Consider the following 16,914-nt stretch of genomic DNA (forward strand, 5'->3'; position numbering starts at 1 on the left):
TTCTGTCAGAGACCCAGTTGAGATCAGATGTGGAACTATGTACTATCAGATGCTTGGATATTTCTAGTAATTATTCCTTGCATGGAGAAGGTTCTGTTATAGGAGATTGGAGGACTTGTGGCCTATATATTGAGGCCTAGGTAGTCCATGATTTTCATCTTCTGATTGAAGATCATCAGGATCTTCTGATTACAGAGAGAGCAGGATAACTATTGAGCTTATTCTTTTTGTACGTTGTTGAGGATATACACTTGATTGATAATACATGGTTGGAGTTTTATGCTGGTGCTTTCCCTTGGATATATCTTGTGTTATGTGTGATTATTTCTCTTGATCAGTTATGCATGTTTCTACTTGATGTTGCTCATGAATTCGAAAATGCTTCCACTAAATTGTTTGTAGAAGTAGATCAAGTGTTTTGCTTTAGTACATTGCATTACCAAGTGATCTACAGGTGGGAAATTTCTACATGGTATTAGAACTAGCTGATTTGTAGAAAAAGTTCTACGTGGTATCAGAGCTAACTGATTTGTAGAAAAATTCTACAAAATTCTACATGGTGTCAGAGCACAGGTGATCAAGTAAGAACAATATACTAGCAGGAGGAATTCGAAGTTTATTATTCAGGGTATAGATCTCAAGTTCTTATCACATCTATTTCATCGATGGCGTTCTATGGTTTGAGGCTTGACTATGCCCTTGATGGCAGCTCAAACTATATAGCTTGGAAGGATCGCATGGAGGCAGTTTTGGAAGATAATGGCCTTAAGGATTTCATTGATCAAGAAATTCCTAAAACTACTGACAAGACTGAGCAGGTGGAATGGAGGAAGTGTGTGGCTAGAGCTAGGAGAATTCTCTTGGAGGGAGGGGGAGATCACATTGTCTTGAGCCTCCATGGGAAGGAGACTCCACAAGCAATGTGGAAAACATTGAAACATTTATATCAAAATAGTAGTGATCAGAAAGCTAGCACTGAAGGACAAACTTAAAAAGATCAAGTTTGAAAGGGATGAGATGATCTCTATGTATCTGACCAAGCTCATCACATGCAAGGATGAGCTTGCAAGTGTAGGGGTCATGACATCGGATGAGGATATGGTGATTCTAGCACTCCTTTGCCTTCCTAAGAGCTGGCACAGCTACAAGGACTCGGTGAATGGAAGGGAGAGACTGCCAGATTGGGCATGACTATGATCGGATTTGATGCAGGAGGAGATCAGATGGAGCACCAGAGACTGTTCTTCATCTATGCATGATGAGGAGAACTATGCCTTAGCGAGTAAGGAAAAGAAGGGGAAGGAGAAGGTTTCTTTTTCCAAATCCAGTTCTTCCAATGATGGGAAGAAGGTCAACAAATCGAAAGTGTGATTATTTCGTTGTCATGAGGTGGGCCATTATACTGCAACTTGTCCACGGAGGAAATCCAAGAAGGGATCTGGGGAAGGATCTGAAGGTGAGGCACTTGCTTCACAGTTTGAGTTGGATTTCACACTCTTCACATGCATGGTTTCATCCATTGTGAAGTGGTTGGTTTCTTGACAGTGGAGCTTCTTTCCACATGACGGACGATAAGAGTTTGTTCAGTACTTTGGAGGAGAAAGATCTCTAGATACTCATAGCAATGGGTAGTGATGAGTAGTATAGTGTCTCAGGTGTAGGCACAATTATTTTTCAGAGGGAGCATGGATCTCGCCTTACCTTGACCTATGTCAAGTATGTACTAGGACTGAAGAAAAACTTGGTGTCGATCGCGATGCTAGAAGATACAGGCTATGATGTAGTCTTCAGTAAGGGAAAGGTTTTCCTTAGACACATCATCACTAGACAGGTGACACAGATTGGTTCATGGGTCAAGAACCTGTATGCTCTTAAGGTTCAAGATACATGCAAAGCCTTGAGCAACAAGGAAACTGATGGAGACTTGGTGGTTGAGAGGGAGGGTATATTACCTCTCAACATGCAGAGCCAGAAGAAGTCTTAGACGATTATGGAGGAGCCACAATTGGTGCAGCAACTTCAAGAGGTTGTGGAGCAGCCACAACAAGGGAAGCTAAGAGCAGATCGAGTAGAGACATCTACTCATGCAGGAACCTCCAGTAGGGGGAAACTTCGAGCCAGGTGGGCTGAGGGATCACATGCAGCCATACCTCCAGGTAGGAGGTGGGGTGATCTGGATTGATCATCCCAAGGAGGAGGGGCAGGATCCTTGAGGTACCCAACCACTTAGATGAGACCTTGCTACAGGAGCTCCGATGTGGAGTAGCAGGAACTAATTGATTGGGTAGAGATAGATGCGGATGGAGCGGCAGAGAGAGCGACATTGCAGGGAATCCTAGGATAGTGCATAGCTAGCAGGTTGCAGCAATGTGAGAGGCACAAGTGTTTTGCACAGTGCTAGGTGTCACAGAGTGGTGTGCAATGGTGTGAGATGCATGGAGATGTTGCAGTAGCGCATATGTCAGAGAGGTAGCACTTGTTAGCAACAGGTAGACCTTCAACATCAGAGTATGTTCCTAGCCCAACAGAGTGGTCAGTTAGGAGTGTTTTGGTTCCAAGTGTTGTTGGAGCAAGTGGACCGGGTAGATGTGTTGCATGCAGAACATTCCAGAGTTACAGGATCGGGTTCGAGAGAAAGTTTTTCTTGTTGAGAGGGAGTGTTGAAAAATTTGCAACAAGAAATGCTAAATTTAGAATGTGCTAAAAATAGACCTGCTAAAAATAGCAGTTTGGCCAGTGAGGTCATTGGCCACATTGGGTGAGAGGTGAAAATGCTAAAAATAGAAAGTTCTAAAAATAACATTTCTGGGTCCCTTCCTATTTATAAGAGTCCCTAGTCTATCTATAGGAAGTAAAATGAATTTTGGTCTTAACAGTAATTGGAAATATTAATTAATTAATTCAGTTGAGTTAATTAGTTAAGGAAATTCGAATTTGAGGTCTTTTTGAGCATGCACATGAGTTGTCCCACTGATTGAGGAATTTATCCTTAATTTCCTCCATTGATTGAGGGAATAAGTATGAGTTCTATAATGAGAGAATTAGTTGACTTAGTTCTAACTAGTCAAGTTCAGTTAAATTATTTTAACAAGTTGTTAAAATAATAAAATATAGTTTTTTAATGCTTGCATGCATGTGACAACTATTATTTTAAATAACTGAGAATTCACTCATGGATAATTGTTGCATGTCAGTTCTGTTAGAGACCCAGTTGAGATCAGATGTGGGACAATGTACTATCAAATGCTTGGATATTTCTAGTAAGTATTCATTGCATGGAGAAGGATCTATTATAGGAGATTGGAGGACTTGTGGCCTATATATTGAGGCCTAGGTAGTCCATGATTTTCATCTTCTGATTGAAGATCATCAGGATCTTCTGATTACAAAGAGAGTAGGATAGCTATTGAGCTGATTCTTTTTGAATGTTGTTGAGGATCTACACTTGATTGATAATACATGGTTGGGGTTTTATGCTGGTGCTTTCCCCTGGATATATCTTGTGTTATGTGTGATTATTTCTCTTGATCGGTTATGCATGTTTCTACTTGATGTTGCTCATGAATTCGGTTATGCTTCCGCTAAATTGTTTGTAGAAGCATATCAAGTGTTTTGCTTTAGTACATTGCATTACCAGGTGATCTACGGGTGGGAAATTTCTACATGGTATTGAAACTAGCTGATTTGTAGAGAAAGTTCTACATGGTATCAGAGCTAGCTAATTTGTAGAAAAGTTCTACAAAATTCTACATTACCAACCTCATGAATGTGTTTGTCAACAATGACAAGTTTGAGCAAGTAAAGTTTTAATGATACCTTTGCCAACCTCATAAAAGTGTTGGGTGCACTTGTCAACGCAAATGGCATGACAAGCCATTTATCTAGTTCTCCCTTCATCTTGAAGGGAGTCACCCCCTCATCACTTTCTAGAGTTTTTATTTGGTTATATCCACTCTACCAATATATTTAGGAGAAGTATTTCACATCACTCAAACAATGTTCTTAATTTCACCATCATGTGCAATAGAAATAGATATTTGATGGTTTACTCTTTGATAATCCCTAAATCAGTGCACATTCTCCACTCTTCCTTTTGGGTGCTAGTACAACTAGCATACAAGGACTCAAACTTTTCCGAATTAATATTTTATCTAACAAATCTTGAGTTTGCATGTTAATCCGATCACCCTCCATTCACTGAATCTATAAAGTGCATTGTTTTGCAAACTTGAATGTAAAATCAAATCAATTTAATGAGAAATACTTCTGAAAATTTACAATCCCTTTGGAAGTTCCTTTAAAATGGTTTCCTTATTCAATGAGAAATACTTCCAAAATTTACAATCCCTTTCGAAGTTCCTTTAAAATGGCTTCCTTAAATTTAATTACTGGCTCTCTAACCTCTGATCATAAGTTTTCACCTTATCATGAAGAACCTTTTTCCACCCTTCTCGAACAAAATGGTAGTTCTTTATTATGAACAACTTTTCTATGATCTTCCTTTCCTGAGAGAAGGTGATAGACTTCCACTTAAACATCTTCACATAAAATCTGGTCAATAAATGAAGATCACTAATTTGATACAAGTATATGAGATGTTCGCTTTACAACAAAGAGACTTTATGTGATATTTGTTTTATAAACAAGAGACTTTATATGTATTTGACTTTTTTTTCTATTTGGATTCGAGGTGCAGTGCAAATTCAAATTAAAAATTACTTCAGCCAGCACTAGGTTTTAAACCAGAAATAACTGAATATCAAGTTATATTTGCAAATTCAAAACCCAGCGAGGCTTCAAAATTATTGTAACTTTGAGTTCAATTTATTGCCAAACCTCGTTGCTTGGTCCTCCGGTGACCCAGGGCTTCCCCTGGCCCATACACCAAACCACTGCATTGGTCTTTGTAACACCCCTTGTGAAAAGTAAATGCTGGTAACTAGGGAAGTAATTATGATACAAAGACTTTATTTAAAATGTGTAATTGTGTTGTTAATGTTTTTGGATTAATAAAAAGACATGTGTGTTGATATCATGTGGAATTGAGTTATGATTAACCCTAGTTAGTAACTGGGAAATCAGTTACCCTAACTACCTGGAGGTAGTTGAAACCCTAAGGAAAGGGGAAAGATGCCAAGTCTGGTGGGGGGGAAAATCAGATGGCAGAAAGGAAAAAAGAAAGGAGAGCTATGCTGGTAAGGATCAGATAGCAGAAATGGAAAAACAAATATTTTCCTGTGCACGCTACGTCTGGTGAGGACCAGATAGCGTTGACTGGCAAAGTCCAGTGACATTGCGGTCGAGTAGGACCTGCAAGTGCTTGGGGGTGGAAGTAGTGAAGACTTCCTACGGACGGGAGGATTGACAAGCATTACAAGAGGTTTGGCACAGAAGCAGGTAAGGCTTCATGCTTATGTAACTATGAAAAGTTGAACTGTTTACTGTTAATGCTGTACAGAAAAGCAGTGTAGATATGCTGAACAATAACTGTATTTTATTATGGAATATTGTCAGAAAATAATTTAGATGTTTTATGACATTACGAGTATCAACTCCAGCCTAGAGAGTAGACCCGGTTTACTGTGTAAGTGAGATAGGTAGAGTTTGCGAGTATAATACTCTATTGAAACCCTTATCAGTATTACCTTAAAGATTGTATCTACTATGTAAGACTTCTCTGGAACAGTACTCTGTTTAGTCGGATATGAGTTAGGTAACATAATACGATATTCCAAGAAAAACTGGAACCGTCAAGATATGTACAGACATGAGTTTGTATGGTATTATAATTAAATCCCTGTGTATATGAAACAGAATGAAGGAAATGCGAGTAAACCTATTCTAGAAGGGAGTAGTGTCACATGCAGACCGAGAAACTTTAACTAAATAACGGAAACAGTGAAGTATACAAGTCATGATAATTTTAACAGGGTAAAACCCTGGAGTATAGTTCTACAACTTATAGTCGGCCGAAAGACTCAGATATTCTGTAAGAAAATATAAGGAAACAAACCCCCGAGAACTCATGTATGCCCAGCATCATTACAAGAGTGGCCGTGGCCGAATATGAGACAGAGATAACATCTGACTGTATAACAAAAGTTAAAAAAAAGAAATTACATTATTTCTTGAAGATAGTATAATCATCTGGGAAAAATGACATTATTATACTCACTAGAATATCTGAAAGAAAACGAATTCCAGAAATGTCAATATATTCATACATTGCCGATACTCATTCTGTTATTTATTAGAAATATCGATGAAAGGTAAGTAGGAAGCTGAGGCCGGCCATGGAAACCATGAACAACATGCAACCTTAAGCCGGTGAATCATAGATACCCGCTGCGATGAGACCCCTCATGCCGAGCCATGGCTCACGCTTGACTGGCTGAGGCATCGAGCCGGGTATCATAAAGAAATCATATCATTTAACCAGCAAAGACAATAAATCGTAGCAAGGAAACTGTATAAAATACGCAGATGCGTTCAACTTGAAATACTCATCAAATTAAATAGGTGGAAGAGCGAAGGCTCTCAGTAATGCAAAACATATTATAGCCCTGAAATCATTATCACAGTACATCTATACAAAGTGAAACCATCAAGTCAAACCCTTACGGGTTAAGAGCCATAAAATAGCATCAGACCAGAGCTGCGTTCTGTAGAACCAGCAAATACCTCATTAAAGTTAACGGAAAAAGTCTATAGGTTAATGAAATAAATCCTATAGCTAGCAGGCCTCAGGCAGAGTTGAGCAAACCCGCCGTCCCTGTCAAAGAGAATGATCTCTTAGCACAGATCCGAGGTGCAAGAAGTAATCGGTAGCCAGAGCTAAGCCTCAAGGTTCTTACCGTAATCGTCGTTTAGCGGCAGAGGTAGCTTCGACTCCGTGAGGAGTATCCTCACCGGTCCAGTCGAAGGGGTAGATTCCACCTGTGCAACAACACACAAACCCTGTTAACATATACAGAGAAGCATGGAGTAGTGGAACCGAGATTGAAATACAGCTGTAAAAATCTCAGAGAACCGTAATGGGGCCAAAACGAACATTCATCAATACCTGAGCATACAAATAGAGTAGATGCAGATCAGAACTCATACCTTCACGTCTGAGGGAGGCCGAAGACCTGTGAAACCATGGAAGAACATTCAAGAGCCGCGCTCTGTCCATACACTGAAAATTATGGAAATGAAGTTTAACAAACGCCAAAGACGGAAATCTTTATATATATCAAGCCTGTGGTTACCGTCTCGTGGCGCCCTGGAAGCCGTTGATCTGGAAGAGGACGTCTTCACCGTCAGATAGCCGGTGACCTTCCATGTGGCTCTGGGGTTGAGCGGTCTAGCCAGGCAACATACTGTAAAGTACCGTGTGTCACATGGGCTGGTGACATCTGATCGTTGATCAAAACACATGGCCAAAGATGCATCAACCTCGCCAGAATCCGGACAAGAAACAGCAAGTTCGAGGTCTCTCGGGAGTGGAGACTTTAAGCGAGTAATGAATGCCGAGTGAGCTGACCCTCATACTTAGAGCGTGACGTGGTTAACAATTAGTGGGTCTCATTAACCTGTAGCGTGTCGTGTGTGTAACTTGTAAAACATAAATATAGTCAATACCATTATTCCTGTGGATTGCGCAACCAGAAAAAGATATGCATGGATATGTGGTACAGACAACCGTAAACACATTATGTAGGTGTTTAGTATAATATTTAAAAGATGCATAATCAAATGTATTATTGCGTAAGATACTTTGTGATCATTTGTATTATTGCTTATCTATTCTGTGATGTAGGTACAGGTATAAGGACCTGGTAAATAGTTGTTTAACAATAATAAAAAAAAAAAATTTCTATTATTACAAGTGGAGTGTGACAAATTGGTATCAGAGCTCAAGGTTCACAACTCTGTGACCTTTGGGAGTTTTTGTTAGAAGTATAATCAGATTATGGTAAACTAAAATTGTATAATGAGCTGTGCAGAAGCAGAAGCAAAAGCAAAATGAGGAGAGCAAGCAGTGCTCCTTATGGGAATCCGGAACCTCCGGATAATGTGGAACAACCTCAGGGCAATTCTGAGTTTTGGGTGCAGCTGGGAGCAGCAGGACGCACCACCGATTCCACACTACTGAGAACATTGCAGGAACTAAAAGAGGAAATGGCCCAGCTGCGTGAAGATAACGCCAGATTGAACGTGGAACAGGAGAGGATCCTGAAGAGCTTGTCTGACAAACAACATCCGCAACAATCACATCCAAGGCCGGAACAAGCACCCATAGCAGATGAACAAAGTTATCATACTGAACCGGAGGAAGCAGAAGACAGAGGAGAAAAGTCTGTTAACGCCTCTGAATACCAGACCCCAAAAAGACCCCGGAAGGAATTACATGGGGAATTCCGGAAGATTAAGCCACCTCATTTTGACGGAGAATCTGAGGAAGCTGCTGAAGCCTGGCTAATTAACATGAATAAGTACTTCCAAGTGTACGAATACGACCATCATCTTAAGGCAAGATTGGCTATATTCCAGTTGCAATCCAAAGCCACGCTGTGGTGGGAAGAAGTCAAAATGGTGCGGGGAATAAGTGAACAGGATGTGACATGGGAAAGGTTTCAGGGGTATTTTAAAGAAAAATACCTGACAGAGCGATTTTATGATGAAAAAGCGCGAGAATTTCACGATTTACGACTGGGACAGCAAACTATTGATGAGTTTGTAACCAAGTTTACCTCCCTGCTCCGCTATGTGCCCTATATTCGTGAAGAAAAGGCTAAAGTGCAAAGATTTGTTAGTAGTCTACCCTTTACAATGCGGGAAAGGATAGAATTCGACAATCCAAAAACTATGGATGAAGCTATTCGAAAGGCAAGACTGTGTTATCAGCAAAATAAATCCAAAGGAGAAAATCCCGGAAGGCGTTGGACCGATAAACGAAGCAGCAGAATACCTTCGGGCAGTAAAGGAGCACGCAGTAATTTTCAGAAGGGATTTTCAAAGAATGCCGGTGCTAAAAATTCAACCAGAACTCAAAGCAGACTCAAACCTCCTGCAGATTCTAAATTCAGTGAGCAGCAAGTTAGATTGGATCCTGAAGGTGCTGCCCGACCACCTGTTCAGTGTTGGGGCTGTGGAGGACCCCATTACATCAGAAACTGCCCTCATCGAAAGGATAGCGATCAGCTATCTCAAATTTACGAAGCTTCCACGGTGGGAGATGTGGCCCGATCCATGCCCAGAATAAATGCAGCACTGGAAGATCGGCAAGCTGACTACCAACCAACTATGATTGAGTTTGAAGGTAAGATCTTTGACCGAGCTGTTTCTGTTTTAGTAGACCCAGGAGCTACTTTAAGCTATATAAGTCCTAAAGTGGTAGAAAGCTGTGGTTTGCAAACCACTAAATTTAAAAGTCCTTGGCTAGTACAACTGGCCACTGGTACCAAAAGAAGAGTTTCAACCAAAGTCAGCAATTGTCCATTAAAGTTAGCTGGCCAAATCATAACCACTGAGTTAAATGTACTCCCTCTTGGTTCCTATGACGTGCTGATAGGAATGGACTGGTTGGAAAGACGATGGTCTATCATTAATTGCAAAACAAAAACCGTTTCGTATAGGGATGAGCTGGGTATGGGAAAGGAAATCCAAGGCATTCAGAAACCAGTTCAGATTCGTCCTATTACAGCCTCTCAGCTGGTGAAATGTATCCGGAACAAGTGTCAGATTTATGCAGTGCAAGTGGGGTTTGCAGATTCAATGGATAAGGCTGCAACTGTTAAGGATATACCTGTAGTGCAGGAATTTGCAGATGTATTCCCTGAGGAAATTCCGGGGCTGCCACCCAGAAGGGATTTGGATTTCACTATTGAGCTGATACCCGGAGCAGCCCCAATATCCCGAGCACCCTACCGGATGAGTGTGCCAGAATTGACTGAATTGAAAATGCAGCTGCAAGAGTTGCTAGAGAAGAAATATATCCGTCCCAGTGTCTCTCCTTGGGGAGCACCTGTGCTGTTTGTGAGGAAGAAGGATGGGACTCTACGAATGTGCATAGATTACAGACAGCTGAATAAACTAACAGTCAAAAACAAATATCCCTTACCCCGCATTGATGAGCTGTTTGATCAAGTGAATGGGGCGACCATTTTCTCAAAAATCGATTTGAGGTCGGGATACCACCAAATCAGGATAAAGGACGAGGACATAGCCAAAACTGCTTTTCGTACTCGTTACGGACATTACGAGTTTGTAGTACTACCTTTTGGGTTGACTAATGCGCCTGCAACATTTATGTGTTTAATGAACAGTGTATTCCATCAATACTTGGATAAATTCGTATTAATCTTTATTGATGACATACTTATTTATTCCCGGAATAGGAAAGAGCATGAGGAACATTTGAGGATAGTGTTACAGACATTACGGGAGCACCAGCTGTATGGAAAATTCAGCAAATGTGATTTTTATAAAGAGCAGATCCAGTATTTGGGTCACATTATTACAAAAGAAGGTATAGCGGTGGACCCCGAAAAGATTAAAACTATAATGGAGTGGCCTACACCCAAGGATGTAGCAGACATTCGATCTTTTATGGGATTGGCTGGATACTACCGGCGGTTTGTAGAGGGTTTTTCGAGAGTTGCTTACCCTATTACCTCCTTGCAAAAGAAAGGAAAAGCATTTAGGTGGACAGCAGACTGTCAACGGAGCTTTGAACAGCTCAAGCATCTACTTACTACAGCTCCTGTATTGTGTGTGGCAAATCCCGAAAAGGAATATGTTGTTTGTACGGATGCCAGCAAAGAGGGCGTGGGTGGAGTACTAATGCAGGAAGGCAAGGTGATTGCGTATGAATCCAGAAAATTGAAAGAACATGAGCAGAAATATTCTGCCTATGATCTGGAATTAACAGCTGTGATCCATGCCTTGAAGATGTGGCGGCATTACTTAATAGGGAGGAAATTCTTGCTGATGACAGATCATCACAGTTTGACTAATTACTTTAGTCAACCCACCTTAAACGCAAGACAGGCAAGATGGGTGGACTTTCTAGGAAATTTCGATTTTGAAATTAAGCACCTAAAGGGTAAAGAGAACAGAGTTGCTGATGCACTTAGTCGAAAAGTACATTGCATTTATGAGATTGGCATTAGCCAAGGATGGTCCACTCTTAACCAAGAAATCGAGGAGGCTGCGACACAAGATCAGATCTATATGCAAAAGAGACACTTGGTGCAAAATTCAGATGCCCATTCAGTACAACAAGGTTATACCTTGAACGCAGCCGGTATGTTATGTTATCAGAAGAAAATTTACATACCCAATCAGAGCGTTATCAAGGAAAAGATTCTGGATGAAAATCATAGAAGCCCCTATGCAGGGCATCCTGGGTACCAGAAATTAATCACCTCACTAAGAAAGGAGTATTACTGGCCAGGCATGAAGAAAGATGTGATAGAATATCTGGCGCGCTGTTTGGAATGTCAGCAAGTGAAAGCTGAGCATCAGCATCCAGCGGGACTGCTACAACCAATACCCATACCAGAATGGAAATGGGAGACCATAACCATGGACTTTATCACCGGATTGCCGAAAACAAAAAAAGGTAATGACTCAATAATGGTAGTGGTGGACAAACTCAGCAAGTCAGCCCACTTTATACCAGTTCAATCAACTTACCGCGCAGCTCAAATCGCAAACGTTTTCATGCAAAACATATTTAAACTTCATGGGTTGCCAAAGGTAATAATATCCGACCGGGATGTTAAGTTTACCTCAGCTTTCTGGAGAACCTTATTTGAAGGATTAGGAACTCAATTGAGTTTCAGCACCGCATACCATCCGCAAACCGACGGACAGACGGAGCGGGTAAATCAAATGCTGGAGGACATGTTGAGGTCTTATGTGATGCAACAACCTGCACGGTGGGAGGAATATCTACACTTAGTAGAATTCGCTTATAATAACGGCTACCACTCATCTTTGAAGATGAGCCCATTCGAAATTTTGTATGGCCGGAAGTGCCGTACACCCTCCAGTTGGGGTGGACCGGAGGACAAACTCCTGCTTGGACCTGAAATGCTGGAAGAAATGGAGGTCATGGTAAAAAGGGTCCGAGCTAATCTAAAAATGGCACAGGATAGGCAGAAAAACTTTGCAGACCGGAAGAGAACATTTAAAGAATATCAAGTTGGTGAGCATGTATACATCAGAATTCGAGCTAGGAAGAGTACTCTTCAATGGAGTGCATGTGCCAAATTGGCACCACGCTTTTGTGGACCATTCCAAATTCTGGCGCGAGTAGGGCCAGTAGCTTATCAGCTCGCCCTACCCAGCCATATAAGGGTTCACAATGTCTTCCATATATCTGTTTTAAAGAAATATGTGTACGACCCTAAGCATATTATAAGTTGGCAGGACATTCAGGTAAAGAAAGTCTGTCATCAAATGTAAACTGAAACGAAAGACTAAGGAAAGCAACTGATTTAATTGTTATTTGTTTCAGGTGGAACCGGAAGGAGAGTTCCTGGTCGAACCGGTGAACATATTAGATCAGAGAAGGGTAGAGCTGCGGAGAAAGGTCATCAGCCAGGTTAAAGTGCAGTGGCAGCACTTTGGGCCTGAAGAGGCCACCTGGGAAGACGAACAATTAATGAGGGATACTTATCCCAGACTGTTTTTAAATGAGCAGCAACATCGGGACGATGTCGACTTTCAGGGGGGGAAGATGTAACACCCCTTGTGAAAAGTAAATGCTGGTAACTAGGGAAGTAATTATGATACAAAGACTTTATTTAAAATGTGTAATTGTGTTGTTAATGTTTTTGGATTAATAAAAAGACATGTGTGTTGATATCATGTGGAATTGAGTTATGATTAACCCTAGTTAGTAACTGGGAAATCAGTTACCCTAACTACCTGGAGGTAGTTGAAACCCTAAGGAAAGGGGAAAGATGCCAAGTCTGGTGGGGGGGAAAAATCAGATGGCAGAAAGGAAAAAAGAAAGGAGAGCTATGCTGGTAAGGATCAGATAGCAGAAATGGAAAAACAAATATTTTCCTGTGCACGCTACGTCTGGTGAGGACCAGATAGCGTTGACTGGCAAAGTCCAGTGACATTGCGGTCGAGTAGGACCTGCAAGTGCTTGGGGGTGGAAGTAGTGAAGACTTCCTACGGACGGGAGGATTGACAAGCATTACAAGAGGTTTGGCACAGAAGCAGGTAAGGCTTCATGCTTATGTAACTATGAAAAGTTGAACTGTTTACTGTTAATGCTGTACAGAAAAGCAGTGTAGATATGCTGAACAATAACTGTATTTTATTATGGAATATTGTCAGAAAATAATTTAGATGTTTTATGACATTACGAGTATCAACTCCAGCCTAGAGAGTAGACCCGGTTTACTGTGTAAGTGAGATAGGTAGAGTTTGCGAGTATAATACTCTATTGAAACCCTTATCAGTATTACCTTAAAGATTGTATCTACTATGTAAGACTTCTCTGGAACAGTACTCTGTTTAGTCGGATATGAGTTAGGTAACATAATACGATATTCCAAGAAAAACTGGAACCGTCAAGATATGTACAGATATGAGTTTGTATGGTATTATAATTAAATCCCTGTGTATATGAAACAGAATGAAGGAAATGCGAGTAAACCTATTCTAGAAGGGAGTAGTGTCACATGCAGACCGAGAAACTTTAACTAAATAACGGAAACAGTGAAGTATACAAGTCATGATAATTTTAACAGGGTAAAACCCTGGAGTATAGTTCTACAACTTATAGTCGGCCGAAAGACTCAGATATTCTGTAAGAAAATATAAGGAAACAAACCCCCGAGAACTCATGTATGCCCAGCATCATTACAAGAGTGGCCGTGGCCGAATATGAGACAGAGATAACTTCTAACTGTATAACAAAAGTTAAAAAAAAAGAAATTACATTATTTCTTGAAGATAGTATAATCATCTGGGAAAAATGACATTATTATACTCACTAGAATATCTGAAAGAAAACGAATTCCAGAAATGTCAATATATTCATACATTGCCGATACTCATTCTGTTATTTATTAGAAATATCGATGAAAGGTAAGTAGGAAGCTGAGGCCGGCCATGGAAACCATGAACAACATGCAACCTTAAGCCGGTGAATCATAGATACCCGCTGCGATGAGACCCCTCATGCCGAGCCATGGCTCACGCTTGACTGGCTGAGGCATCGAGCCGGGTATCATAAAGAAATCATATCATTTAACCAGCAAAGACAATAAATCGTAGCAAGGAAACTGTATAAAATACGCAGATGCGTTCAACTTGAAATACTCATCAAATTAAATAGGTGGAAGAGCGAAGGCTCTCAGTAATGCAAAACATATTATAGCCCTGAAATCATTATCACAGTACATCTATACAAAGTGAAACCATCAAGTCAAACCCTTACGGGTTAAGAGCCATAAAATAGCATCAGACCAGAGCTGCGTTCTGTAGAACCAGCAAATACCTCATTAAAGTTAACGGAAAAAGTCTATAGGTTAATGAAATAAATCCTATAGCTAGCAGGCCTCAGGCAGAGTTGAGCAAACCCGCCGTCCCTGTCAAAGAGAATGATCTCTTAGCACAGATCCGAGGTGCAAGAAGTAATCGGTAGCCAGAGCTAAGCCTCAAGGTTCTTACCGTAATCGTCGTTTAGCGGCAGAGGTAGCTTCGACTCCGTGAGGAGTATCCTCACCGGTCCAGTCGAAGGGGTAGATTCCACCTGTGCAACAACACACAAACCCTGTTAACATATACAGAGAAGCATGGAGTAGTGGAACCGAGATTGAAATACAGCTGTAAAAATCTCAGAGAACCGTAATGGGGCCAAAACGAACATTCATCAATACCTGAGCATACAAATAGAGTAGATGCAGATCAGAACTCATACCTTCACGTCTGAGGGAGGCCGAAGACCTGTGAAACCATGGAAGAACATTCAAGAGCCGCGCTCTGTCCATACACTGAAAATTATGGAAATGAAGTTTAACAAACGCCAAAGACGGAAATCTTTATATATATCAAGCCTGTGGTTACCGTCTCGTGGCGCCCTGGAAGCCGTTGATCTGGAAGAGGACGTCTTCACCGTCAGATAGCCGGTGACCTTCCATGTGGCTCTGGGGTTGAGCGGTCTAGCCAGGCAACATACTGTAAAGTACCGTGTGTCACATGGGCTGGTGACATCTGATCGTTGATCAAAACACATGGCCAAAGATGCATCAACCTCGCCAGAATCCGGACAAGAAACAGCAAGTTCGAGGTCTCTCGGGAGTGGAGACTTTAAGCGAGTAATGAATGCCGAGTGAGCTGACCCTCATACTTAGAGCGTGACGTGGTTAACAATTAGTGGGTCTCATTAACCTGTAGCGTGTCGTGTGTGTAACTTGTAAAACATAAATATAGTCAATACCATTATTCCTGTGGATTGCGCAACCAGAAAAAGATATGCATGGATATGTGGTACAGACAACCGTAAACACATTATGTAGGTGTTTAGTATAATATTTAAAAGATGCATAATCAAATGTATTATTGCGTAAGATACTTTGTGATCATTTGTATTATTGCTTATCTATTCTGTGATGTAGGTACAGGTATAAGGACCTGGTAAATAGTTGTTTAACAATAATAAAAAAAAAAAATTTCTATTATTACAAGTGGAGTGTGACAGTCTTGAATTTGAATTGGAAGTTGTTTTTAGTGGGATTTTGGAAGTTTTTTTGGTGAGTTTTTCAGGTCTAGTTTTTCTAAAATCCAACAGGAATTTACTGAAATCATAAGTTTGATGGGTAATCCTGCACAATCTAAGTGTCATAAGGTTTTTTAGGGTGCTCAATCCATATATACAATGAAAAAACCAGTTTAAATAACACAAATCAAAATTTCACCTCACATATTTTTGCCAAATTCCAAAAAGAATTACACAAAAACAACTTCTGTAAATTGCACGTAATTGGCCTTGGGTTCGCATTATTGACTGAATAACCTGATCATATTTGCATTGAAACCTTTTGCCTCTCCCAGTTTCCAAACCGTTCCAAAATTTTAAAAAGACTATACGTCATGAGATAATTCCCCAAACTTATGACGGTGTCTCGTGATAAATTGAAAGTACAAACAATTACCATATGTCTGTACAGTAACTTGCCTGGATAAAATGGATGAACAGAAAAGTTAAAACGATAAACAGCTAGAATATTTGAATTCTGTTGAACTTTAAAAATTGTATTAGTTGAATTCATCATATAAATTTATTGGAGATGTACTTATGATATCTAAGAAATATGAGGTCCTTTTTTTTCAGCTGCATCCATGAGATCATGCTGGAAATTTTCAATATTCAATTGGATGTTCGAAGTTATCCAACTGTTGTGAGAACGATAATATTTAGACTTACTGTTTCGATTCAAATTTCAAATCCCAAAGCTGCTCCGGCCTTAGCTAGTGTATCAACTACCTTTTTCCAACCTTCCATTGTGTTTCATTTATTAGTCAAGCTATAAAAAAAGTTGGTCCACTAGGCAAGGATAGGACAATTGGCATGATATTAATTTTTTTTTGGGTCACTCATCAATGGTTCCTTTAATATGATTTTATGGAAATTCTTACTTGTGTTCGCTAAAACCAATATGAAATTGTTTAAATAGTGTTAGTTGAAAATCCACTCTCAATGCAGGTCCCGATGTCCGACACTTTGCTTCCAATCTTGTTTTTAGAAGCAAATTTCAACACGCTGCTCTACTGTTAATTTGGGTAAAGAGAGCAGAGAACTGCAAACAACTTTACAGAACAGACACTTGAACTGAATAGTAAATCTGCAAACAAGTCACCACTATATGAATACACTAGACCAGGAAAAGAAAAAGCAAGGAT

At 40.4% G+C, this 16,914-nt stretch overlaps 1 protein-coding gene and 2 long non-coding RNA genes across 4 annotated transcripts; 1 reads left to right on the top strand and 2 right to left on the bottom strand.

Annotated features, from left to right (window-relative positions):
• Positions 1-6,484: 6,484 nt before the first annotated feature.
• LOC149162223 (uncharacterized) lies at positions 6,485-7,421 on the bottom strand. 2 transcript variants are annotated; one of them, XR_016261911.1, is made up of 3 exons: positions 7,064-7,421; positions 6,855-6,936; positions 6,485-6,772 (listed from the first exon to the last, which is right to left on the bottom strand). It is a non-coding gene; the product is annotated as an uncharacterized LOC149162223 (long non-coding RNA). The 2 variants fall into 2 exon arrangements; XR_016261912.1 differs by having other exon boundaries at positions 7,105-7,255.
• On the top strand, positions 7,418-12,600 carry LOC149162224 (uncharacterized). Its single transcript, XM_089435122.1, has 8 exons — positions 7,418-7,515; positions 7,802-7,807; positions 7,989-9,304; positions 9,557-10,016; positions 10,383-10,842; positions 10,936-11,290; positions 11,441-12,196; positions 12,509-12,600. Exons 1-8 carry the CDS (start codon positions 7,418-7,420, stop codon positions 12,598-12,600), a joined length of 3,543 nt encoding a protein of 1,180 aa, XP_089291248.1.
• Positions 12,601-14,312: 1,712 nt separating this feature from the next.
• Positions 14,313-15,083, bottom strand: LOC149162225 (uncharacterized). The gene is made up of 3 exons (XR_016261913.1): positions 14,933-15,083; positions 14,683-14,764; positions 14,313-14,600 (listed from the first exon to the last, which is right to left on the bottom strand). It is a non-coding gene; the product is annotated as an uncharacterized LOC149162225 (long non-coding RNA).
• Positions 15,084-16,914: the final 1,831 nt, after the last annotated feature.

This window comes from Pinus tabuliformis, chromosome 5_2, assembly GCF_031772625.1.
Source record: "Pinus tabuliformis cultivar Carrire ecotype Pingquan chromosome 5_2, CPIR1, whole genome shotgun sequence".
Taxonomy (NCBI): Eukaryota; Viridiplantae; Streptophyta; class Pinopsida; order Pinales; family Pinaceae; genus Pinus; species Pinus tabuliformis.

Coding starts and splice junctions, on each gene's coding strand:
- LOC149162224 (XM_089435122.1), top strand. CDS start 7,418: ATGGCCAAAGATGCATCAACCTCGCCAGAATCCGGACAAGAAACAGCA. Junction 10,017..10,382: donor CCTTGGGGAGCACCTGTGCT/GTTTGTGAGGAA, acceptor TTCCCGGAATAG/GAAAGAGCATGAGGAACATT. Junction 12,197..12,508: donor ATTTAAAGAATATCAAGTTG/GTGAGCATGTAT, acceptor TATTTGTTTCAG/GTGGAACCGGAAGGAGAGTT.